This window comes from Diabrotica virgifera, chromosome 1, assembly GCF_917563875.1.
Source record: "Diabrotica virgifera virgifera chromosome 1, PGI_DIABVI_V3a".
Taxonomy (NCBI): domain Eukaryota; kingdom Metazoa; phylum Arthropoda; class Insecta; order Coleoptera; family Chrysomelidae; genus Diabrotica; species Diabrotica virgifera.
Genome location: NC_065443.1, coordinates 120,043,591 through 120,070,719, shown reverse-complemented (window position 1 = coordinate 120,070,719; position 27,129 = coordinate 120,043,591). Strand labels below are relative to the sequence as shown.

The 27,129-nt window shown below is 32.3% G+C and overlaps 1 protein-coding gene across 42 annotated transcripts in view; it reads left to right on the top strand.

The window, feature by feature from the left end:
- Positions 1-23,149, top strand: part of LOC114330552 (uncharacterized protein DDB_G0274171-like) — a 522,367-nt gene extending 499,218 nt beyond the window's left edge. For 36 of the 42 annotated variants that reach the window (XM_050643510.1, XM_050643502.1, XM_050643498.1 and 33 more), the window contains 2 exons: positions 19,423-19,528; positions 23,057-23,149. In XM_050643510.1, the coding sequence (XP_050499467.1) occupies positions 19,423-19,528; positions 23,057-23,060 (110 nt within the window). In that variant the 3' untranslated portion in view covers positions 23,061-23,149. Of the gene's footprint in view, positions 1-818; positions 924-2,928; positions 2,984-11,884; positions 11,987-19,422; positions 19,529-23,056 lie in introns of those variants that run through there. The other 6 variants (XM_050643689.1, XM_050643693.1, XM_050643476.1 and 3 more) reach the window with 3 other exon arrangements.
- Positions 23,150-27,129: the final 3,980 nt, after the last annotated feature.

Below are 27,129 nucleotides of genomic sequence, written 5' to 3'. Positions count from 1 at the left end.
AATTCGGTTTTACCTTAGAGTGAGGTATCTATGTAGTTATTAATCAATGCTTATGGCCAGTTGTTCGAACGCTAATCAAAAATGAAATCAACTGATCATTATCAATATTTAATTACTACCAAATTAATTTATACCTCCTTTATTACCTGCTTAGAAAATTGATTACAATCAATTGATTGGTGTACGAACAACGGATTTTGTTATTTGATGGTTGTTAAGGGGACTTGATTATAATCAACTCCTTGATTAGCGTTCGAACAACGAGCCCTTAGGGTCGATTGTTCGAACGCTAATCAAAAATGATCATTATCAAATATTTAATTACTGTCACAACTGTCAATATCAACTTTGAATTGGTTGCTGAAAACATAATTATTGATTACAATTATGAAATTAGTTAATCAATTAATTTAATAATTGTTATTAACAAACAAACAACCCAAACAAAGTTGACATTGACAGTTGTGACAGTAATTAAATATTTGATAGTGATCATTGTTGATTATCGTTCGAACAACCGGCCCTAAGTGTATCAGGATCAATTATTTTTTCAGATTATAGCGCCATCTATCCACAACTCGAAAAAATGTATCGAATAAAGGTTACTTTTTTTACGTAAGAAATCCAAATCTGCAGTAAAAAATGGAGATTCGCATTTAAGATTTTAAACTTATCCCCCCACGGGTTTGGTATCACTGGATAGATTTTGGAAAAATATTGAACACGTATTTTTCAGTTTTTCGATCTGATGTTAATTTTGCGAAATATTCGACCGTCCCCTACTTTTGAGATAGCCTGTATAAATATTTTTGTTTTAGGTAACCCAAAATGTGAAGGTATACAATGCGATGTACCACTCTGCCCTCCTGGATCTATATTGAAGCTCAAAGATAATGCTTGTTGTCCCTCATGTGAGCCATTCGGTAAGTTGTTTTGTTCCCCGGTTTTGTGAGAATAAAACATTTGATATACTTCCTAATATACCAGCTAATATGCTTCCTATGAATCCTTAATTTTCAATAAATGTAAAAACTATTGTAAAAAATGGACCGCAACCTTAATATTGCGTCTAAAGTTGGGCCTAGTAGGCAGTGCTAAAAATATCTTCAAAAATTTACAATGTTTTATACATTTTTTCAATTAAAAAAAAAACCTATAATGCCTACTTAGGGACCAAACTGATAACTTTTTTAAAATCTGTAATATTAAAAAATTAAATATCAAATTCAAAGTCGAGCTATGAACTAACTCTCCCTTTTTTTGTTCATGGATTTTGACTTTTCATTTTATAACTTCTATGTGCCCTTAGCATACATAACGAATATGCCTTTTCTTAACGTGCCTTATCAAGTCCTTCACGTTGGCGATTCACGCTCACGTTGGCGATTAACATAGCATGTCTTTCTATTTCTTGAGTTACTCTGAACAGCTGTTCTGTTGTCCGCATCCCGATCCATTTTCTGATATTATTTAACCACGAGGCTTGTTTTCTTCGAACTTCCCATGTCCTTCGATTTTATCCATCATAATCAATCGAAGAATATAATACTGTTGTCCCCGCATTTTTTGTCCAAGGTATGCAATTTTGCTGGTTATGACGCCATCAATGATGGAAGAGGAAGAATGCTGAAGACGGGGAAGAAATGCGAAGTCATAAAAACAATACAAACGAGAAAACTGGAATATCTAGCCCACATAATGAGAGGGAAAAGGTACTCCCTGCTAATGCTCATAATGCAAGGAAAAATTTCGAGAAAGAGAAATGTGGGACGGAGAATGATTTCCTGGTTGCGAAATTTAAGGGAGTGGTACGGGTGCAGTTCAATACAATTGTTCAGAGCTGCAGCCAACAAAGTTAAAATTGCTGTGATGGTAGCCAACCTCCGATGGGAGACGGTACTGCAAGAAGAAGAAGACGCCATCAACATAACCTGAGAAGTACCTTATATACCTTCTTATCCGCATTTACGTATAATGATATAAACTAAAAGTCAAGCATGTCAAACATATTAGGCATGCATGCCATAGATTTAATGACATCATAACCCACCGGTACAAACTTGACGGCAAACAAATTCAACAAATTTTTCCTCGTATATTAGTTTTTTATCTACCGTCAAGTTTATCAGGAAAGCGCTGTTGTAAAATAAAAACATACCTATATGCAGTGCTGTTTTTGTGACTGAATGCGCCGGTACGGCGTACCGGTACATCTTGCGACAAAAAAATAAAAAAAAAAACAGCAAATTATAGACAAATTCCTGAATTTTTTCGTTGCTTCCAGATAGCTTTAAAACGCCCTTATTTAGGCTAAATTTATAAAGTTTTCCCGGGAGCAGACCCCACAAATGTACCGGTACTATTTCACAACACTATAATAAATTTGGGCTCTCTGTAGACAATTATTAGTTTATTACATGCCAGGTATAACGATGGGTTTTCCCGTTTATCTCCTAAAAGGGATTAAAATTCTTATGGTTTATTGAATTATTAGTCTTATAGCTCTGTATACTTCATAGAATTTTGCTTAAAACAGGAAGTAACATGAAATTTTATTATAGTTTATCATAAGAAATAAAATAAAAAAAATAAGCAACATATTATCTTTAAGATAAGCATTTTTACTAAAAATCCTAATTATAAGCAAAAAAAGCAAAAAAAAGCAAAATGCTTATAATCTGGACTTTATTTATCATGTACCATCTCATCAAATATAATAATGACGTCATATATACTCGTCACTACTTCTAACCAAAGAAATGCTCGCTGTAATATGTATGGCATGTCAAGAAAATCTAATTATTCCTTATATATTTTTTCAAAATTAAAATATGGCAACAAGGGGAAAATTTCGTGCGAGCCTTATTGCTTGACTTCGACCATAGTAACATGATAATAATTTGCATACTAAATATTATATTATTTTAGGTAATCCACTGTCACATTAAGGATAGAGATTGTTGTGCAACCTACCAACCAGTTGGTAAGTATTATATAATATATATTATTTATAGGAGACTTTAAAGGGTTAGGTTAGTGATAGGTTAGTGTAAGGTTTAATATGAGTGTGCACTTAACTAACCTTCCACGCGGCCTTACAGGTCTCTTATGACTCGTCTCTAGTAGGGCAGTCAATGAGGATATTTGGCTCCGAATTCAATCCTACTACATCGATTCACTCGATATTTTCACAGTAAGTAGGAAATAGCTCAATAAATAAAGTCCACCCTATATACTACGGTGCTTTTATTTTGGGGGCGGTTCCCACCCCTTCAAGTGGGTGGAAAACTTTTTGTCCAAAATAAACATGGAAGTGGCTAGGGAACCTAATTCTAAGCCAAAACTGATCTTTATTTTTTTTGAAAACTCAATATTTTGTGAGTTATTCGTGATTGAATATTATTTAGAAATTGAATATTATTTTGAAATAAATCAAATCTGAAATTCGCTTTGAAATCTCATCTGCTATTAGTGGCCTGTCAGCTCTTATAACACAATGACCTAATTAATTGACCCACTTACCACCTGTGGGAGTCATATGTTGCCCTAAAGCCGCATCCATAGGAATTTTATCCATCCTTTGGATTTTAGGATGTTTATATTTATATAAGACTTTTAGTCTATTTGTTAAAGTTTTCAACCTGTATTTTTGGGTGGCTCACTATGTGCTTGTAACACTCATGATATTCTTGTTACAGAGCGAAAACCTTTTTATATGTTTGTAGCCCTATAGGGGCTTTTTAAACTAATATAACTTTTACCAGCACAAAATTTTTTTATTAAATTTTACTATTAAAAAATGAGAAGTTTATTTAACCCCTCATCCACCATTTAAATGCATCGTTTTCCTTCTACAATATCTTTTATTATAGTGTTGTTTCTATGCTTAAAAAGTAGAACGGATTTAAAAGGAACGGTTTTTGAAAAAAATAAGATTAAAAAATTATAGAGCGCATTTTTAAATTTTGTTAAAAATCGTCTTATTCTCCATGTAACTCGAAACTGATGAGATCAAAAAAACATAGGGTACAAAAATGTAGAGTTTTTTTAAATAAAAATTTTGATTTTGTTTTTCATCACTGTATCTCTTATTATTTTCAAGTTACATGAAGAAAAAAGATATTGAAGAACATTTCAAAATGCGCTCTTAATACTTTGATCTTATTTATTTCAACAACCGTTCATTTTAAACCGTCCAACTTTTTGGTCATAGAAATAACACTATAATAAAAGGTATTGTAGGAGGTATTAGTTCTTCTGTATTGTTGCTTATGAGTACTATGGCATCGGCAAATCTTAGATGTAGATAAACAGGGACATGGTCTGATGTTTTCAACAGACAGGCAAGGTTTTTTCCATAAAAAAAAACTGCATAAAAAATAAAAGTTTTTTTTTTATCGTACATGGGATCCATCTCTCTCTTCGTAGTGGTATTTTAAACTTTTGACCATAGCTCTGAAGATGGCTTTATAAGCCGAAAGCTCTCAGCTTTTATTTTATACACTTCATTACACACTTCAAAAGTACACTTCTCCCTGTTTATCTATAGTCATAAGTGTGTACAAAACTATTTCATTACATTTGTAAATCTTATATGACTTAAAAATCTGCCATCTATCTTAATAGGGACCTTGCATCAATTTTTAAATATTAAAATAGTATTAAAAAACATGAGGAAACATGATCTTAAAACGCTTGCATGCGAAAAAACAAATATTTCTAACCCGTACGCTAATTACGGCGCTTTGAAAATGCTATAAAATTCAAATATCTTAGGAGGCTGTTGAACGTCCTTCTATTGGTCTGACGTCAGAGGTCACAGTCATCTACGTCTACGATTAAGTATTACGCGTGTATTACATTTTAATCGCATTTAAATGGATATTACCAGCTATTATTTGTATTCTTGCATAGTTCTACAATCAGTTTATTTACTTTAAAGTCAAATTTATAAATCTTTAGAAATTACTAATGTGTTTATAACGTATAAGTATTATTACTCACGAGGGGTTTTCAAAAGAAAGCGATTAAGTACAACAGTTCATTTTAATCGTCTTTAATTGAAAATTCCTACGTATTATTTATGTTCATCTTATATATTGTAAGTAGTTCCCCAATCAGCTTAGTTTCAAACTGAAATTGGTACCATTATACGAATTATAGTAAACGGTTTTCTCCGTGGGTTTCATCTACCTAACTCTAATCGAAGGATTTCGTATATCCTGGAAAAGATTACGGTGTAATTTGCATAATAATAAAGAAATTAATTTTTATGAAGTTTATTATATTTGATCGTAATGTTTATTAATACCTACTGGAGCCTTTCATTATTGTGTTCAAAGCCTTCTGAGAAAAGATTATGGTGATTAGCAAACGTACCGATAGCCAACAAAACCCTTCTTTACAAAGTTAATAATATGCATAAATAAGAAGAATCATTATTGTAATTTTACAAGTTAATATCTTTATCATCTCAGCTTATATGGGCGAACATACGCCCATACGAACATACGCCTGTTTTGGATTATTTCGACAACGAATATTTTACTGTACAACATAAGAAGTACGAAAGTAAATGGCGCTAATAATTATTCCAATAAACAACAATGTAATTTGCAATTTACTTTCGTTCTTCTTATTTTGCACAGTAAAATATTCGTTGTCGAAGTAATTCAAAACAGACGTATGTTCGTGGAATAGGGTATACTCACACAGCATCCCTCGGTAGACCGCAAGCTATAGTAGAAACATGACTGTAGACCGCGTACTATAGTAGCACCAATACTTTTTAGTTACTCTTACTTTTATTACTAAGTTTTGTTTATTTTTAAGTTACTTGTTTCTTTTTTCAACACAAGAAACGACAAAAGTAATTTCATAAAAAAAGAACTTTTTGATGCATCCAGGTGCATCCAGGCACTATACAGTACTTATATTGCGCAGATTTGTTTTCCATTTTGATAAAGTATATTACACACTAAATACACTAAACTACACTAAATACAATAACATAAATACAGAGCAAACGTCACAGTTATTCGACACGCACAACTGGCAATGGCAAACTGCATTCAAAGCAAACGGGCGAAAACGATAAATGTGGCCTGTGACGTCAGACCCAAGCTCGCGCTTTTGAAGTTGTTTGAAACGGAAATTTTAGGTGCGGAACTTTGATCAGATGTTGTACGTACACTGTTCATTGTTAAGACGTAATATTTTGAATATAACATTTTTAAACATAAATTAACAATTTTATGAAAAAAAATTTTTTAGTGCAAGTTCCCTATTCTACGTTGTTCCCAATTTATCTTCTTAAACACATTTGAAGGGGGTTGGGAGGAAACCGTGGATGTCACTAAATGGGTGAAATATTTAACGTTGTCTTAAGATTTTAGCAAATTACTATCGCACCATTCCTTCAAATCGGTAGAAAACGATGAATGTTCAGAGATTTTAAGCCTTTTAAATTGACCATGTCAGGAGAAAACGATATTTGTCCACGCGTAATTGGGTGAAAACAATGACTGTCACCCAAGCACTGCGCGTCGCGTGCATATTTTTTGGCATATCTATTATGATGGAGCTGGTGGACAAAATAAAAACTATACCGTTATAAGATTTATTCACTACATGGTAACTATTGTTAAACGTTTGTGGTCCATTGTCGTAACTTAATCTGTGAGAGGGACAAAAATATGGGACTGATCAACCTCAAAAATAAAACGGAAATGCCTTCAGATTGGGAAGAAACTATATCCAATTCTCGGGTAAAACCATTCCCATTGTTTGTCATCTCAGTAACTCAAGATCGTGTTAAAGAGTGGACCAAATTTTTTACTAATAGATATCTGAAGAAATGCTTTGTCGTAATACAAAAGATAATGGAAATGTTGTGCATCAGTTCTAACTCCCTCACTATGTTGCATTGAGATGCATATCATGGGTATAGGCTTGAAGATACAATTCGTTCTCTCGCTCAGTCACAAAAATCTTAAAGTCTTAAAGAGTCGGAATTCCATTTGCCTAACCAGTCGTATTTCAACAATGAAAAATATAAAGATTAAGTTCTGCGAGTCTCGAGATACAAAAGAGATGTATGTTTCAAGTCCTCATGAAAGAAGTCATGCAAACAAAAAAAAGTGAGTGGCAAAACAAGGCAACACATGATCCAACCGTGAAAAGCAAGTCGCGGACTTGAAGCGAAAGATAGGTAAATGCATTTTTATAAAATTATGTTTTACGATATCAAAAAAATATTAATTTTCAAAAGAACAAAATGGAGACCAACCAACGCAGTAATGAAGTCTCTAAAAGATATAACACAACTAAAGGAAGCAGAAAATCAAATAAAAGCTGAAATATTTTATTGTTAAGACCAATTTTTTAACTAAGATGTTTTATTCTGTTTTTGATAAAAAACAGAGAACCAAACAACAAATCAGAAACAAAAACAAAGCAGGAACAATACTGTGACTAAACGCCTGCTTTTGGTGACATCCATTGTTTTCTTCGTTAAAAAGTCGATATTACGCCACTAATTTTTTATTTTTTTAAAAACAATTTGACTTTTGTTCTTTGTTTACATTAGTTCGTATTATCAATCAATTTTTCTATCATTATGTTCATCTTTAACACCACCCAACTGATTTCTTTTTGTCGTAAATAGTCTTCAAAACTTTAAAATTCGTTTTTCCCAAAATTATTTCTTGATGACATCCATGATTTTCTCCGACACTCTTCATTTGGACATCATGGACAGCAAAATAATCCAACAAGAAAGAAGTATCAGCTACTTGGGAGTGCTAATGCACAGTTATGGAGACACAGAAGCGGAAGTTGCCCAACAAGTAGTAAACAAAGCCAACAGAATAGCAGGATGTCTTAAACACACTATCTGGCGCAACACACATCTACGGACAGAAACAAAGGCTAAGATCTATTACATTATACATTAGTTAGGCCAATTATGACTTACACTGCGAAAACAAGACCTGACACCACAAGGTCAAAAAGACTGATGAAATCGTGTGAAATGAAAATACAGTTGTCCCTTGATAATCCGACAGGTATGAGACCAAAGGGGTGTCGGATTACCAAAAGTGTCCGGATTACCAAAAGTGACTACATATTTGGCGTTGTTTTGCTAGCAGTAGCCTACATTCGTCTTAAATTTTATGAGTAAGATGCTACCCAGATTAATATGCAAATGAAACATCCATTTCGGCTAACTAAAACATGTTTATTAAAAGAAATATGGAAGCTAATACATTGAATTCATGTCGCGACAGGTTTCAGTACAAGCAGACACGGCGGCGACCTTGACGGGAGGTCTGTCGGACTACCGAGCGGGTCGGATTGCAAAACGTCGGAATATCAAGTGTGTATTGTAGTCCAAGATATCACAGGAAAATCATTATGGGATAGACAACGTTGAACAAACCTCAGGCAAAGCTGTAATATAGAGAATATAAATGACGACAATGAAAAAAAAATAGTATAGCCATATAAGCAGCATGGGAGAAAGAAGACTGGTAGAGATAGCACGAGATAGACCACCAAACGGCCGAAGGAGTATAGAAAGACCAAGGAAGAGATGAAGCGACAACCTGGATATCTGATGAGGAGACATCCGACGATGGAACAGGCACGAGCCTATTAAGGAAGCAGAAAGAAGAAGAAGAAGAAGAAGAAAAAGAAGAAGAACACATCTTCTAATACAAGAGTAAATAATTTTGGAGAGATAGTCTCCCTGTCTAACTTCTCTCTCCTAAAAAAGCTCCTGGTTATGATCTGATAACGGGTAGGATACTACAAAAATTAACAAAGAAAGGAATAACGGCAATATTACAAATTTTTAATGCAATAATAAGATTAAATTATTTTCCGCAACAACTGAAAATGGCAGTTATAATTATGATCCCAAAACCAGGAAAAAAACTAGAGGAATTAACATCATATAGGCCAATAAGTGTACTGCCTGTGCTTTCCAAAGTGCTGGAAAAATTAATAATGAAAAGCATCAAGCCAATACTAGATAGCAAAAATCTCATACCAGAACATCAGTTAAAAAAATGGAAAATTCGAGTTAATGAGACCAAATCAATCCATGTTACCTTTTACACTAAGAAGAGGTATATGTCCAGCAGTGTTATTAAATATACAAATGATTACTCAGAGAAATGAAGTCAAATATTTAGGTTTACACCTTGATAGAAGATTAACATGGAGAACACATATATTTACAAAACGAAAACAATGAAATCACAATTAAATCTCACAAATAAGATCTTAATATATAAAGCCGTACTGAAGCCAATATGGACGTATGGAATTCAATCATGGGGTTCTGCTTGCAATTCAAACCTAGAAATCCTACAAAGATTCCAGAACAAAGTTCTTCGAATTATAACCAATGCTCCGTGGTATGTTTCGAACAACATAATAGAAAAAGACCTCCAAGTTCAATCCTTAAAAACTGAAGTCACAAAGTACAGTGAAAAATACAAAAACAAAACTAGTGCTCACTCTAATGACTTAGTGCGCGAACTGTTTAATGTCAACGATGAAGTGCGTCGACTAAAGCGTTTTAAGCCTACAGACTTAATAAACAGATTTAATAGTATATTATTCAACGAGCATGTAATGATGGCTATTACTCACGATGATGAAGTTTGCGACACGAGCCGTAGGCGAGTGTCGTAATTCATCAGAGTGAGTAATAGCCATTACATGCGAGTAGAATACTATACTTTTTCTACGACTTTTTTTTATTTTAATTAGTGAAAAATTTAATTATCAACTACTCGAGATTTAAATTATAATAATTTACAAGACTACCTAAATGCTATTTACCTCTAGTACGTGGCTGAATAATAATTGGTTGCCTACTATTACCAAATTATTATTTATTGTAAAAATACAACTAGAAATAGTCAATATAAGTTCTATTCGTTTCCGAAAAATTATAAGCTTAAATTTGTACCTACTGTCATTAGTCAATTAATCTAATAAATAGGAAGTGGCTGTTGTCGGTGGACGTATTTCAATAGTTATAATGTATATTTACATTTAACTATATATAATATAATAATATAACTATACATTATATGTTATAACATATTTAACACAATATAACTTGGAAAATAAACACAATATTAGTTATAAATTCCAATTAACATAAACAAAATGAGCTAATGTCAATGTCACTAAAATAAAAAATGATAAACGTCAAAATGTTAAGCAAACAAGATATAAACGTAAAAAATATACTGACATGGTTACAGTTAAAATTCCTTTAAAAATTTTTCGACGCTAATTATTGATATAAATTACAATAATTATTGTATTAAATAAACAACTTTAAGTAATTTCATTTGCAGTTTATATTAGATTAATATTAAAAGTGAGATGCATCACTTAAATCTAACTTCAGCCCGTGAGTAATGACCCGTGAGTAACTTCAGCCCGTGAGTAATGAATTATTACTCACGGGTACAGTAATGAGTGCTATTATCTATGAAAAAATAGCGAATAATGAGCATGTTATTAAACGGTCATAGAAAAATAAAATTAATCAACAGTTACCACTACATTATTAACTTTGTTTGTTAATTATATGTTAAAGGAAGCCTCTCACTGGAGAGAATTCCTACAAGTCATTTTTTCTTCTAATTATTGTCATACAATTTACTTATTGTTACGAGTGATAACAGATTGTAAATTAAATGGAGCTAAATGAAAATAAAAACTTCTCTCTCCGTTCTTAGCTTGCTTGTTGTTAGACCTTATGATACATTTATTTGCATAGTTGCATTGTCGTATAATATGTATTTGAGGAGTATTCTCTATATAGAATCAATCCTTGCGTTATTCATTTCTTCTAATACGGCCCAGAGTTCTATAAAATCGAATGCCGTTTGATGCCCCTTCATCATAAAGAGAGTTTAGTATTTAATATTAATAGCCCGTTTATATTTAGCAAGCCAATTATTAATAATCATCATTACACATCTTTCTATTATTAATGAAGTATGGGTTGCTGTAGGTTATTAGCATGCTGATTGCCATTAAAAGTCTTCCAATTATTCCTCCTTACTATATCCATCAATACAGATAGATATAGTAAGAATTGTTTTTTTATTTCAACAGATATTCAACAGAAATGATGTAAGATTGATCGAGCTATATGATATAGTGCTATTGTTACAGTTGTCCAAGCTTCTGGTATGTAACCTAGTACTACGCTAACTCTTCTTCTTCTTGTGGTGATCGAGTATATTCAAATGGGAAATAAGCCACAATTTTACCTAAAAATGATTTTATTAACGTTAATAAAATCATTTTTAGGTAAAATTGTGGCTTATTTCCCATTTGAATATACTCGATTATAAAAATGCCACAAAAAATAGCTTCAGAACAACATCTTGTGGTGATGTCTCCTATAGTGGAGGTCAGCAACTACACTGGCAAATCTGTCTCTGTCCAATGCGGTACCAAACAAAAATGATGAATCAAGGCCGGTCCAGTCTCTGATATTTCTAAGCCATGAAATCTGGATGATTTGGTCTTTGACCGTTTATGCTAGCTCTAAATATCTATTGATTTATATCTCCAGATACTGCAGGTTTTCAAAATTTTCATATTTCTTAAGACTGTCTTGACTGCATCCAGTGTTATGTCTTGTTCTTGTTTATTAACTTAGTACTGGTAATAAATTTTCTAATTTGCTACTCGGCAGAGTCTACTGTTCTTGTCTGCTAAGTATAGATTTTATATTCTTCCATAATAAATTTCTGTTTTCTTACGGGAACTAAATACTTAATTTAAATTTGCGGTCTACTCCTTTTTCAATAATAGTGTAATAATAAATATTTTATTGTTTCAGATAAGTAATAATAAATCAAGGGAATATTGGAACTATCAGAAAAAAATGACGTATGGAAAATGAAAAATTACCAATAAATCAATAAATTATGACAAAATTTAATTACTGAGGTTTTGTTCTTTAATTCTTTTACCATTCTCTAATCCTTTCCACATTTTAGTTTATGTCATCTCTCTAAAAATTTAACATTTTAAAGTAATATCACACTCATCCGTTCTTGTTAATAGTATCACACTAATATAATATTAGTATATTCACAATTCCGGACTCCTAAAGTGTTTTAGGACGATCTTTAAATATAAAACATAAAAACTAAAAAGAAATTACAAATATGGACACGCTTACACGTGTACCATACTCAATCGATAACTTCTAACATGTAACACAATTGTGCTCATAGTACGGAATGCTTGCTTAAGCAATGCTTTAGAAAGCTGGCGATCTCTGAATTCTATCCTTGGCAGAAATATGGGCATGGTTAGTTTACGTTACCCCAACTTGTAAGAATAAAATGGAGATAGAGAAAAGGCGACAGAATAAATAGTTAGAAATGAGTTACTTTTTACATATGAGTATAAAGGGAACCAGCGAAGAAGTTACCCTGGATTCTAATCTACCACAACTTCCACAATTATTGCCTTTAAGTAAATATTTAGATCTTCAAGAAAGCTTAGAGGCCAAACACCTGTATAATATAGAATGAAAGATTTTTGTAGATTTTTGTGAATTCGACTAACTCGAATGTCTAAGGTATAGGTACAACTTATTTTAAATAAAAAAACTTGAACAAACAGAAATGCGAGGAAGAAAAATAGATAATATTTACTAATCATATTGACTATATTATATTAAAAATAAATTTGAATATTAATAAATAAAGAAGCAGATCTTGCCTAAAGCTTTACAAAGTGTGAAAATAATACTTATGGCAAAATGTTCTTTGAGCTTTATGCAGTTGAATATATATTGTTGGCTTAATATTGTTCAAAAATAAATTGTTGGCTTCATGCAGCTGAATACAAATTTTGACTGCAGTTGAGGTTGAATGTAGATAAATCTTTAATATAAGGTAAAGTTGTGAATGTAAGTAGTTTCAGGTAGGCGTCCATAGGAGCAGCCATGTTACTACAGTTTGTGTCCTGTATTTGGTTGTTGCAGTCACACCAAAAAGGAAGACAAAAGTAATTTTAATTAAAGCAAAAAAACTAAAGCAGGTGTATATAAAATAATTATTATCATTGACCAAAGACAATCAAATGTTTATAGTTTATACAAATATGTATATATAAATTGAATTATTATTAAAGCAAAAAGTTATATTAAATAAAATTTTGGTAAGAAACGTGGTTTAGAGGTTATGTAAAAAAAGATTATTGCCAGAAAGTTATAAAAAAATCATCATCACCTCTTTGCCTTATCCCTATGCGTGGTCGGCTTCCATAATTGTATTTCTCCATACAATTCCATCTTGGGTCATATCAATATTAATCACTTTTACCAACATGTCCTGCCTAATCGTCTCACTCCACCTCTTCTTTGGTCTTCCTCTCCTACTCCTTCCAGGAATCTGCACTTTAGCAATTCTTCGTATTGGGTGACTAGTGCCTCGACGTTGAACACGACCAACCACCAAATTGGTGCCACACCTAGACTTCACCTAATGTACTCATTTTTAATTTTATCCTTTTTTGTCACACCACTCATCCATATAAGCATTCTCATTTCCGCCACATGCATTCGTTGTTCCACTTTCTTTTTCACTGATTAACATTCAAAATACATCATAGCCGGTCTTATGGCTATTTTATAGAATTTTCCCTTCAACTTCATTGGAATTTTCCTGTCACCCAGGACACCACTCGCTTCCTTCCACTTCATCCATCCAGCCGTAATTCTACTGCATGCATCTCCATCTATTTCTGCATTACTCCGTAATACCGATCCCAAGTACTTAAAACTATTGCTTTTAACAATCAGTTCACTATCCAAGGATACCATTTTATTTGTAGTAACTCCATCTTTAAATGAACATTGCAAATACTCTGTCTTTGTCCTACTAAGTTTTAAACCTTTTTCCTCCAGAGCTTGTCTCCACTGTTCCAGTTTTTGTTCTAAGTATCTTTCATTATTTCCCACTAACACGACATCATCAGTATACATTAAGCACCATGGAATGTTACCCTGTAGTTTCGATGTTATCTGGTCCAAAACGAGATCCATACTCCACGCTCTATAACGAGAATAAATAAGGACTAAGCACCGAGCCTTGGTGCAATCCTACTTTCACCTGAAATTGATCCATCTCTCCCACACCTGTCCTAACACTAGTCGTTACTCCCTCATACATATCCCTCACAATCTTTACATATTCACCAGGAACTCCTTTCTTATTGAGTGCCCACCACAGAATCTCTCGAGAAAGTTATAAAAAAATATCAACCACAAAAATATGAAACCATAATATTAATATGTACTTGCTCATTTCAGTGAGTTTTAAACCATATTAATCGGTTATGTATGACCAAAAACTTCACTTTAAATAGATTAACTGCAGATCAGATATTTTATTAACCAACTATAAAAGCAGACTACATTTTTTTCCCTCAAACCAGGTTAAATTTTTGTACTAGTCAGTTCTTTATGTGACTTACGATTTCACATTGAAGGATCTTGTGCTTTGCGCTTTTGTAGCTCTAGAATGACCGAACGTAATTAGCTAATTTCCCTTTTAAAACATTTGTAGCTGTCCAAGGAGGGCTTAAAAGATGATAAAATATAATTAAATTATAAAAAAAAATACTCATCATTTATATTATACTCCTTTAGATTTATGTCACTAAAACTTCAGTTAACTTCGCGTCTATTTACTTTTTTACGTTTGCCGTGAAATTCATGCTTTTGGCAGTTTGTGTGATCTAAATATGGTATTTAGAATTGTTTCATAAAATTTATAATTATTAATAAAATGTATTGCATTAATGCACAAACTTGAATTTTCAAATTTATCGCAGAGAATATGTTGAAAAATAGTTATTATTATTGTATGTAATAAAATGTTTTAAAATTATTTTTAATTATAAACATATTTTCTGTATATTAATTTTTAATATTTTCAAAAATAGAGATAATCTTGAGCAATGAGCACATTTTTTACACACTTCCTATACAACTAATAAAATTTGTTATATGATGGGATACTGTAAAGATCTTCTTCCTTAGACTTCTACAAATATTTTAAAATCTAAAGTATCCAAATCAATCCAGTCCTTCTCGTGTTATAAAATAAATAATATATAAAAAATAAGAGGCAAAAAGTGGAGAGAATCAGATAAAATTGGAGTGTGCTAAAAAATTGAGGGAATTAGAAAAAAATTGAGGGTGTCAGAAAAAATTTAGTGCGGTGACTGCAGAAGGCAATTGATTGTATTCCTCGGCGCATGGCGACGTGCAAAATCACTGGTATAAAAAAAATATTATCACTGGTTTTATATTATATTATGTAATTCTATTGACTAATAATTCTAAAAACAAAATAATCATTTATTCAAAGTATCAGTTTGAATATTATCCTACTTTAAACCCAACTTTAATCGATAATATAATGTTCTTATATTAAACAAAATATTGATATTGATTGACCTATAACTCTTTCCAATAATACATATTTAACATATTGTAGATATTATATTATATTCGTTAATATTCGTGTTTTTAATTTATGGTGTAATAAATATAATCGCTAATAATTATGAATTATTCATATTATTTGCTGTCAGTGTTATTAGTTTAATTAGCGTTGTATTCACCAAATATAAAAGCAGAAGTTTCAACTTTTGTACCATCAGTTATTTTTGTAACATACAAATTCACAATGAAGTTCCTCGTACTTTTTGCCTTAGTACTTTACTGCTCTTCGGAAGTTTTAGCTAATAATGGTAGGTTTTTTGTATTCTGTCAAAAATATTAGAACTTTTAAAAATTAAAATTATCCAAACTATAAACTTAAGCTTTATCTCATGCTATTTCACAACGTAACATATTTTCCATTTTTGCGTTATTTTGGCGGCTATTAAGGCATTTATCACTGTATAATTATACTCTATTATAAATAATATATTATATTAATACTGTAGAATAGCAATAATTTGTACACTAAATATTATATTATTTGAAACATTTAAATAATTTTAAAATAAACAAGTTAAAATTTTCAAATAGACATATTAATATTTTGGCTTAAATATTTGTGATACCACCAAATACAGGTTTCCTCACCATAGAAACACAAATATTGAATTGTAATATCTGACGCGTTTGCTTATTTTTGGCAGTATTTTTGGTGTTTTCTCGTGTTTTCTGTGATAGTAATCATTTTAAAAAGCAAAATTATCTAATTTAATCTCTATCCCTTCATTTCGTTATTTCTTTTTTGCCATTTGTTAATTGTCTTTTTAGAATTTTAAGGCTCTTGTTTTCTTCAATTTTTTGCTGAATTTTTTCGGTTTTATATTTTCGGGTGTCTGTCCTAATAGATTTTTGTATTTTTTTTACTTATCTCTTTAAGTCCATGGCATTCTTTACTTCTATTACTTTGCATTTTTCTCCTCTGTTACATTTTTTTAATGACACAATTCTAATTTTTTGTGTAGATATTCATTTGTTAATGTTTTAGTTTGCCCCATTTTTATGTTAATGTATTACTTTGACAAATTTTATAAAGGTAATAAAAGATTTTGATATTTTATTATATATAAATTTGAAAGTTTTTTTTCCAATTTTAATGTATTATATTTATATTTATCTGAATATTTTTGTTTCAGGCAAACCACAATGTGAAGGTATACAATGTGATATACCAAACTGCCCTCCTGGAGATACATTGAAGTATCCTGGAGATGAAGATACTGCTTGTTGTCCCTATTGCGAACGTAAGTTAATTTAACCAAGCTATTGTCACGTTACTTCTTGTCCCCATTCCATATCACCCCATACAATTACATAATTGTATACCATCTTCTTTTTCTTCAAGTTCCATCTCCACGACGGTGGTCGGCAATCATCATAGCTATTCGGAATTTAGGGACGGCTGCTGTGAACAATTTATTAAATTATCAAATGATGATAAATGATCAAATTTTGCGCGCCTCTCAGGTTGCGCGGCTATAATATTCTACTCGTGTCTATGCTTCTTTTTCCATGAATCATTCCCTGTTTAATCAATCAAAGCGAGTTATACAGGTTGTCCAGAAACTCTACTGACAAACGAACACAGGAGATTCCTCAGATAATTTTAAGACAATTTAACCAAATTTACTTGGTCCAAAAATGCTTGCTAAAGGAGCTAGAGGTCTTTTAAGATGGCGTTTTTTAATTAGTTTTTCTTAAATACCTCCAGAACGCGTCTAGTTATAAAAACGAAAATTGGTACGCATATTTATCTTCCAAAGGTAAATCGATTTCATCTATTTCGAATTTTTAGTACCGGACATAGGCGTCCGTTTTGGGTAGGGCAACGGTTATTTTATCGCATAACTTTTTTGTCTTTAAATTTTAAGCATTTTTGACTCTGGATTATAAAATCCTGAAATATTTTGGTACTAAAAGTTACTCTTGCTTCAAGTCGGTAGGTCACACCTTTTCTAGAAAAATCGATGTAAACATTTTTTGTCTCTTGAATTTGAAAAAAAATTGGAAAAATAAAAAAAAACGGTGTCTTTTACCAACTTAAAGCAAGAGTAACTTTTAGTACTACAATGCCCCATAATTAAATAGTCTAGCGTAATGGCCTCAACGTACTCCATCGCTATATTCATAAATTAATTTTGGTTCCAATTTCTATCTTGGGTCATACCAATATTAATTCGCTTTACCGTATCCTGTCTAAGCGGTCCCACTAGGTATTCTTTGATCTTCTTCTCCCACTCCTGCCAGGAATAAGAAATTAGCAGTAAGTTTTCTGCCACACAACCCATCATTCACTTGCTTCCACTTCATCCTACCCACCTTTATTTTACTGCATGCATCTCTATCAGGTATTTAAAATTTTAACAGTCTCAACAGAATTTTACGGATTTTAAAAGGACTTTTAAGATTCATTTTACAATCCAAAATTATCAATTTATTTGCAGTAACTTCATCCTCAAATGAACAATTTAGATACATCATTTTTGTCCTTTTTCTTCTTCACGTGCCATCTCCGGGACGGAGGTTGGCAATCATCATAGCTATTCTGATCTTAGATGCTGCTGCTCTGAAAAATTCGGTTAATGTGCATCCGTACCATTCCCTCAAGTTACGCAACCACGAGATTCGTCTCCTTCCTACACTTCTCTTGCCCTGGATTTTTCCCTGTAAAATCAACTGAAGTATGTTGTATCTCTTATTACACATAACATGCCTCAGGTACTGCAGATTTCGTGTCTTGATGGTTTCAAATATTTCCAGTCTTTTTTTGACTCTTCTCATGACTTCGTTGTTTGTTATATGCTCGGTCCATGATATCTTCAGGATTCTTCTATACACACTTTTACACACACTATTACACACATTTTTGTCCTACCCAGTTTGAAACCCTTTTCCTCAGAACTCCATTTTTCTAGTTTTTTTCTAAATCGTTCGTTCTCCTGTATTCAGCCACTTTTGTTAAGCTTTCTTCTTTTCGTGTTTATTTGGTTTTATCTTTACCGGCCACCAATATGTTTTTTTTGTTTTTATGATCTGGTTATGTTTCTTTTCAATTAATTAATAAATACATATTTTTGTTTAAGGTAACCCAAAATGTGTAGGTATTCAATGCGATATACCAAAGTGCGCTCCTGGATCTGTAGTGAAGCTCAAAGAAAATGCTTGTTGTCCCTCATGCGAACCATTCGGTAAGTTTCCTTTTGTTTTTGGATTTTATGTGAATGAAACGTTATAAACTTTAAAAATGAACCCAGAGCCTTGATATTGCGTGGCAAGGTGGGTCTTGATATTAAAAATATCTTAAAAAATTTTGCAAGCTGATAACTTTTTTTAACATCCGCAATATTAAAAAATGAACTATCATGTTCAAACTCGAGTTAAAAGCTAAGGCTTTTTTACGGATTTTGACTTTTATTTTTATAACTTCTATGTAACCTTAGCGTACATTATGAATATGACTTTTGTTCTTCTTCTATTAACGTACCTTATTACGTCCTTCACGTGGGCGGTTAGCATAGCATGTCTTTCTCTGATTAACATAGCATGTCTTTCTAGTGTCCATATCCCGCTTTATTTCCTTATACTCTTCAACCACGAGGCTTGTTTTCTTGCAACTAGTATACTGCCTTCGATTTTATCCATCATCACCAGTCGAAGAATATTATGCCCTATATAAGAACTAGCTTTATCTCATGTTATTTCACAACTTAATATATTTTCCATTTTTGCGTTATTTTGGCGATTATTAGGGCACTTATCACTGTATAATTATACTCCATTATAAATATATTATATTCTTATGTAAATACTGTAAAATAGCAATAATTTGTACATTAAATAATATATTATTTTAGGTAACCCACGATGTGCCGGTATCCAATGCGGTGTTCCACTCTGCCCAGCAGGCACAGTTTTAAGACTTGTGTCTGGAGATTGTTGTCCTTCCTGCCAACCAGCCCGGTAATTACTATACAGTCTATTCCAACAAAAATTTGACCCCCCCCCCCCCCCAGAAACTCAGAAACCAAGAGCTTCTTCAAAATTTAAAAAAACGGAGACGTCAATTTTTATGGGAGGGGGACGAATTTTTTGCAAAATTTATGCCCTCAAATGTAACCCCCCTATTGCCCCGCATCGACCTCTAGTTTATTTTAAATAGTAAGTGTAGTCGAATGGTACATAATTTATAAGTTATTTTTTTTTCTCTAAACGACGCTCTATCTTTTTTAATTTACGTAATAAGTTAGAAAATAATTTTGGACTTAACAAATTAATTATAAATTAGTTAAATCCAAAATTGTATTTAAAGCTATTCCGAAAATAAAAAATAATTTGAGGGTCCTGTAGAGACAAAAAATACCTTTCAAATGATGTGCCACTTCTGTCCAGGGTAATAAGGTATTTTCCATGACACTTGAACAGCCACGGTACTGAAGCGCTTTTTCGACAGGTAATACCTATAAGAGCAAATTGTAACTATTTCTTGCTTAGGATCTGGTGGCCATTTTTAGTTATAAACAATTAAGTGTCAAAAAATGGCATTTTTCACTTTTTTTTTCAAATCATTGGAAAACAGGGAAACTTATGGTTTTTTAGTACAGATATCTTCGAGATTATGGAAAAAGCTTTAAAATGACGTATTACAAAGTTTGATATAGTCATTTATTGTTAATATAATTGCGAAAAAATTCGGAATTGCAAACAAAATTATTTTCGCAATAACTGTTGTAAAAATAATTGTACAGAATTGAAATTTTTTTAAAATAAGGGTTCTTTGGTGCTTAATATGTGATAAAAATTTCAAAGCGATTCATTCAATTGTTTAAATTTTATTCAAATTGTTTATCCCAGAGAGCATTTTTTTGCAATAACATAAGTCAGAAGAAAATGACGTTAAAACCATTCCACAGTTGTCAAACGAGAGAGCATGAGCTATATTTTCAACTTGGTTTAAAAAAAGTAAATAAAAAATGCATTTATTAGTAATAAGTAATTATGCAAAAGTATCGTAAATCTTTCCTTATAAACTTTTTATTATGTTATATAAGAAATTATACATATTTATTATAATTTTTTATCAATTATGATATAGATAACATTACTTGGTAGTTGTGCACTTAAAACAGGGTAAAAAATTTAATTTTTTTGGAAAAGTTATTTAAAAAGTTTATAAAGAAAAATTGACGATACTTTTGCACAATTATTTATTACTAATAAGCTTTATTCACTTTTTTAAACCAAGTTGAAAATGTGGCTCATGCTCTTTCATTTGACACCTGTGGAATGGTTCTAAGGTCATTTTTTTCTGACTTATATTATTGTAAAAAAAATGCTCTCTGAGAAAAACAATTTGAATAAAATTTAAACAATTCAATTAATCGCTTTGAAATTTTTATTACATATTAAGCACCAAAGAGCCCTCATTTGACAAAAATTTCAAAGCTGTACACTAATTTTTACAACAGTTATTGAGAAAATATTTTTTTTTGCAATTACGACCTTTTTTCTCAATTATATTAATAATAAATGAGTATATCAAACTTTGTAATACGTCATTTATTTGCAAGACATTTGTACTAAAAAAATCATAAGCTTCACTGTTTTCCGTTGATTTGAAAAAAAAGGGGGAAATGCCATTTTTTGACAGTTAATTGTTTATAAATAAAAATGTCCGCAAGATCCTACGCAGGAAATAGCTATAATTTGTTCCTACAGGTATTACCTGTCGAAAAAACGCTTCACTACCCTGGCGGCTGAAGTGTCACGAACAGGGTATATTTTTGTCTTATTACCTTGGCCTACTTGACTCCACTTGCTATTAAAAAAAAACTATGGGGTTGATGCGGGGCATGGAAAGGAAGACGAATTTTGCATGAAAACTAGTCCCCATTTCGGTAAAAATTGACATGTTTTTTTTTAAATTCTGAAGAAACTCTTGGTTTCTGAGTTACTGGGAAGGGGGTCAAATTTTCGTTGAAACACTCTGTATATATTTATTTGAATCTTTAACTTAGATAAGAGTAAATATGAGTGAGAGCTTAACCAGCTTTCTATTCGACCTTACAGGTCTGTTAGGGCTCATCTCTAGATTGAAGTTGTCTTTTCAGTCCAACCTTGTTAACAAAGTCGGCTGTATGTCTCTTATTGCTTTTGTGACATTTTTGTCACATGTCGTGAGCCCCATCCCATCTAAACCTGGGCAATTATATAGACAGTGTTCCACCAACACGCGTGATGGACGACATTAAACGAATATCCAAGAAATGGCAACAAGAAACACATAACCGTGAAGAGTGTCGAAAAACGGGAGAGACCTATGTCCAGCAGTGGATAGAAGAGGTTGCATGATGACGATGATGATGATGCTCCACCTTCTGGTCTTCATATTGACAAAATCTGCAATTCTATTTCTGTCATTCCGATTTTATTCGTGTCTCTTCAGTTAAAAGTATCTAAGATCTTAAGAGATCTAGTATAATTTGCATACGAGTGGAGGCCACTTCTAAACGTATTGTCGAGTGGAGGATACGAGAAGAAGCACTACGAAGCAGAGGACGCCCACCATCCAGATTAACCGACGATCTGGAGCATGTTATCGGTAATTGGATGCACACCATACAAAACAGAGACAGATGGAAAGAGCTGAGGGAGACCTATGTCCATTAGTGGACGCGTACTGGTTGATGATGACATCTTTGAATCTTTTCTTCGAAGGTTCGTGTATAAAAGGCTTGAAATATTCTCTTCTTTAATCCGTCTATTTTACTATCATTGACAGAGTGTTTTCCCTATCGCACCACCTAGTAAGCATACTCAATGTTTACTGCAGTGTGCTCTCAAAGTGTGTATTTCCAGATATTCCTCCTACCACCAAAATTACTATGTAATTTGTATAGGCCCCGTCGTACACTTCTTGTACGTAAAGTAACAGGACCAGTACCAGTAGTGCCCACAGGAAAGGAGAAATTCTTCTTCCCTGTGGGCACTTCCTAGCTGCTTTGGTCATAGTCTCTTCACCTGGCAGGTCTGGTACATTCAACCTTTTTGTCCAGCATTTCTTAAATTCAGTATCATACAGTTAATGATTAGACATCTCTCCATTATTAATGGAGTATCTGTTGCTGTAGGTTTTCACTCTTGATCGGCATGCTGGTTGCCGTTGAGAGGATACTTTTTCAATGGGTCATCCTTAATATACATTTTCATTAATAATATATTAATTTCGTTATTTCTTGTTGTTGCCTTAAGTAATTAACTTAAATGCTGGTAATATTTTTTAATTTTCTAAGTCCATAGTGACTACTGTTCTGGTCTGCTAAGTACTAGTTTTGATAGATGTTATAGTCTTCCATACTTCTTTGTTTTATTCCTCAATTTTTTGACAGATAACCCTCTCACAGGTTATCCGCGTGAACTAAATATTTAATTTAAATTTACGATTTACCATTTTTCAATAATATTGTAATAATAACTATTTCTTTGTTTCAGCTAACTCATAATAAATCAAGGAAATATTGTATCGATCAGAAACAATGACTTACAGCAAATGAAAATAAACTAATGAATTATGACTAAACTCAACTACTTTGGTTTTATTTTCTAATCATTTAACCATATTCTAATCCCTCACCTATACCTAACATACCTAACAATACCTCCGGCGTAATGAAATTCGTCCGGTTTATTTTATGACATCATGAAATTGGTCCGGATTTATTTTAGCTCTCAAAAGTAACCAAGAAACTCGTCCGATGCCACCATGAAATTCGTCCGATTTTAATTTTGTTCATTTTAACCAAATATCTATTATCGGTATTTATAATATAATATATCACCGGTCCAAAATAAGAATGACGTAACTGCAAAAGCCAAATTTCTCAGGAGAGCAAAAAATTATTTTTAAATATTTAAAATATGGATTTAATGAGGTGTAATCCTCCAGGAGCACCCGTATGGCGTTTATTGTTACAATGTTGGCTCTTATTTTTATCCCTAATGGTTCGAATTTTATTACCTTAATTTAATCCCCCCATTTCAGCCCTTTTTACAGTTGTGTCATTCTTGATCTGAAAATTTTTCTGTACAAAAAACTATTTTTAAATATTTATTATGCCGTTTATTCTTACAGCGATGGCTCTTATTTTCATCCCCATTGGTCCGAATTTCATTATCTTAATTAGTCCACCCATTTTCAACCCTTTTTACAGTTACGTCATTCTTAATCTGAAACAAGGTCTAAAATGGTGCGTATTTCAATAACGACGCAACTACCCTCTGGTGGCTCAGCACATAGTTACAGTTCTGTCGTTTTTTTATCACCTGTTTACAGTATTTTAGAAGTTAATTACGCAATAAACAGGAATGAACAAAATTTGCAGTTACGTCATTATTATTCAGGACCGGCGATATTATCATGTCATAAAGATAAATGCATTAAAAATCATTAGAAAAACCGAGGTTTTGTTGAAATTTTATTGTTTACTTTGACCAGCTAAAATTAATCTTCATTGTTCTTTGTTTGTAATCTTCATTGTTAATATAGGTACATGACCCTAGTTGTCGCAAATTCATCATCATCAATGGTGCTACAGCCCTATGAAAGAGCCTCGACCTTCCCAAGTCTATTACGCCAGTCAAACCCATTTGCTGCGCCTATTTTTCTCCCATCCTCATCTACACCATCTTTCCATCTAAGTTTTGGCCTACCCCTATTTCTTCGCGCAAATTACCCCGCGCAAATTAGTTGTCGCAAATTACTTCTAAGTATTAATTTGTTGTTTTGAACTATTCTTGTTTTGATGGGGGTAGTATAAGGTAAATTGAAGTGAATAAAAGGCCGAATTTTCCTAAGAGAAATGCCTAATATTTCTATGTTTATAACATATTATGTGTGTACAATAAAATGTTCATATTTTTTATAATGTGTGTACTACTTATTTCATGAAATTTGTTCTAATTTATACTATTTTGTATTATTTCGGACGAATTTCATTACAATGTGTTAAGAATATGCGGACGAGTTTCATGGTCGTCAAATGAAGAATTATTTACCTAACCCGAAGGTTTAACTCAGCCGGACGAATTTCATTGCAACCGGACCAATTTCATTACGCCCAATAGCTAATACTTAACAACGAAGAATACAGAAAAAAACAGCTGGAAAGAGACAAAGGTAAAAAAATCAAAAAGCAGACAAATACAACTATTTAGGTTTCATAATATCAAACACAGCAACAACGGAAGAAGATATAAAAAATCGGTGCCTTCCAAAATCCCAACAGCCAAAATCCCGACAGGCAAAATCCCGACCGCCAAAATACCGACATGCCAGAATCATGACACGCCAGAATCCCGATATGTCAAACTCCCGACATGCAACAATCCTCGCAAAAGTAAAAATTCCGACCACTACATTTTGAATATTTATTGTTTCCTTTTCAAATGCAATACCAAATCATATTATAGAGTATTGAAATTGAAAAATTATTACTTACTAATAAGTACGGGTACTAATAATTATTATTATGTATTTTAAAAGAAAAAATTATTTAAACACTTCATTTTATAACATAAAAGCTATACTTACTGAAATGGAAGGTTGTAAGTGACATGAAAATATCTATTATATGAAAGTAAACTTGAATTCAGGACTTGATTATACATATTTGATTTGTATATTATTGGACTATATATTGGCAAAAAATAATTTAATTCATATACCCATGTTAGAAATTTTATTTAGAAAATTAGTTCATATTAAATGGTAAATACTTTTGTTTAGTAACATAAAATAAGAACAGATGACCATAAACAAAAAACAAGAAATAAATGTAATTATATGTTAAAAAAGAAACTTATCAAACCTGTCGGGATTCTGGCCTGTCGGGATTTTGGCCGTCGGGATTGTGGCAGTCGGGATTTTGGCTGTCGGGATTTTGGGGTAGACCCATAAAAAATAGACTAGGACAAACAAGAGACTGCATACGAAAATCGAACCCGGTACTGTGAGATAAGAACATCAACATAAAAATAAAACGAAGAATGTGGGTGTGAAAATCGGACAATAAATAAGATAACCAAAAACAAAATAAGAGCAACAGAGATGGAATACCTAAGGAGAAGCTGTAGAGTAACAAAAAGAGATAAAATAAATAACAGAGATTGAGAAAAGAATGTGAATGAACTCAGGTGTAACAGATCACATTGAATAGAAAAGATTAACCTGCTACGGACAGGTATGTCAGAAGAGCACACCAAAAACTTTGGATAAATAGAATAACAGAGTGGAGCTCGATAGGAAGAAGTAAGACAGGCAGACCCGAAGATCTTTGAAAGATGAAGTGAACGAAGCAATGGAAATGCGAAATCTACAGAAAGGGAACTGACAAAACAGAAAGAACTGGAGAGGACGGTTGAGTGAAGGAATACAGTGAAAACTTTGGAAATCCTTAGTAAAGGGTGACTCATTTAGAGGTACTTTTTTTATTAAATAAAAAATAATGAAAAAAATGAATTTTATTTGAAAATTGGTATTACCAGAAAAATAATCATTTTAATAATTACTTCTTAAAGATAATTTCTTTTAAATGTTAGTCCTCACTATTATCAGTCGATGGGCTCTTGATCAGCTTGCAGAAGATTCACTGAATGAGGTTTATTTTTGGTTTAATGGGTACGCGAATAAACAAAATGTTCGTATTTGAGATTAAACGAGGGCATTTAGCACAAAATAAATAAATTTTTAAATACAGCACCTAGAGACTTGCAGATTTTTGCATTATATTTAGGATGACGCTGACGTCAGGAAAAAAGACAACTATTCAAAAATGGGCTATCTAAAGCCACAAGTCTATATGAATAAAGTGGCTACGATTGAGACATTGAAGGTCAATATTAATCGAGTGATGGGTCAAATACCAATCGAAATGCTCGAATGTGTCATCGAGAATTAGAACTTCAGGATGAACCATCTTAAGCGTAGTAACGGCCAAATTTGAAAGAAATTTTCTTTAAGAAGTAATTGTAAAGAATGGTTCTTTTTGAAAAAGTTCCTCTTAATTAATCACCCTTTATATAATATACAGTGCTAGTCAATAGTCCGTCCTCCCCTCGTATCTTTTGAACGGTTATACTTATGATAGTGAAATTTCAATTTGTCAAAATAACTGTCAAAGTCGTGCTCGTTTTTCTTGGATTTATCCAAAAAAATATTAATTTTGGCAGTTTTTTGGTATATTCCGGGCTTATTTTCAAGTGTATTGGTTTACTAAAAGTTTCTGTTTTGTGTGTTATACGGGTATAACATTATTTTGTTCCCCCATGGGGGAAACAAGTGTAGGGACGTCTTCGTTGACGAAAATGTCAGTAGATAATAGTGAGGCCTCTCTGGACAAAAATGCTTGCATGGAACCAGCAAAGAAAACCTTTAACCTGCTTTCAGATAAGTATAATATACAAAATATTTGGGTTTATATTGAGAGACTTAATAATGAAGGTAGTCTGGGCAAATTTCATCCTATGTGTGTCGCAGATATTTTATTTAAGAAACTTAAACTCACTAA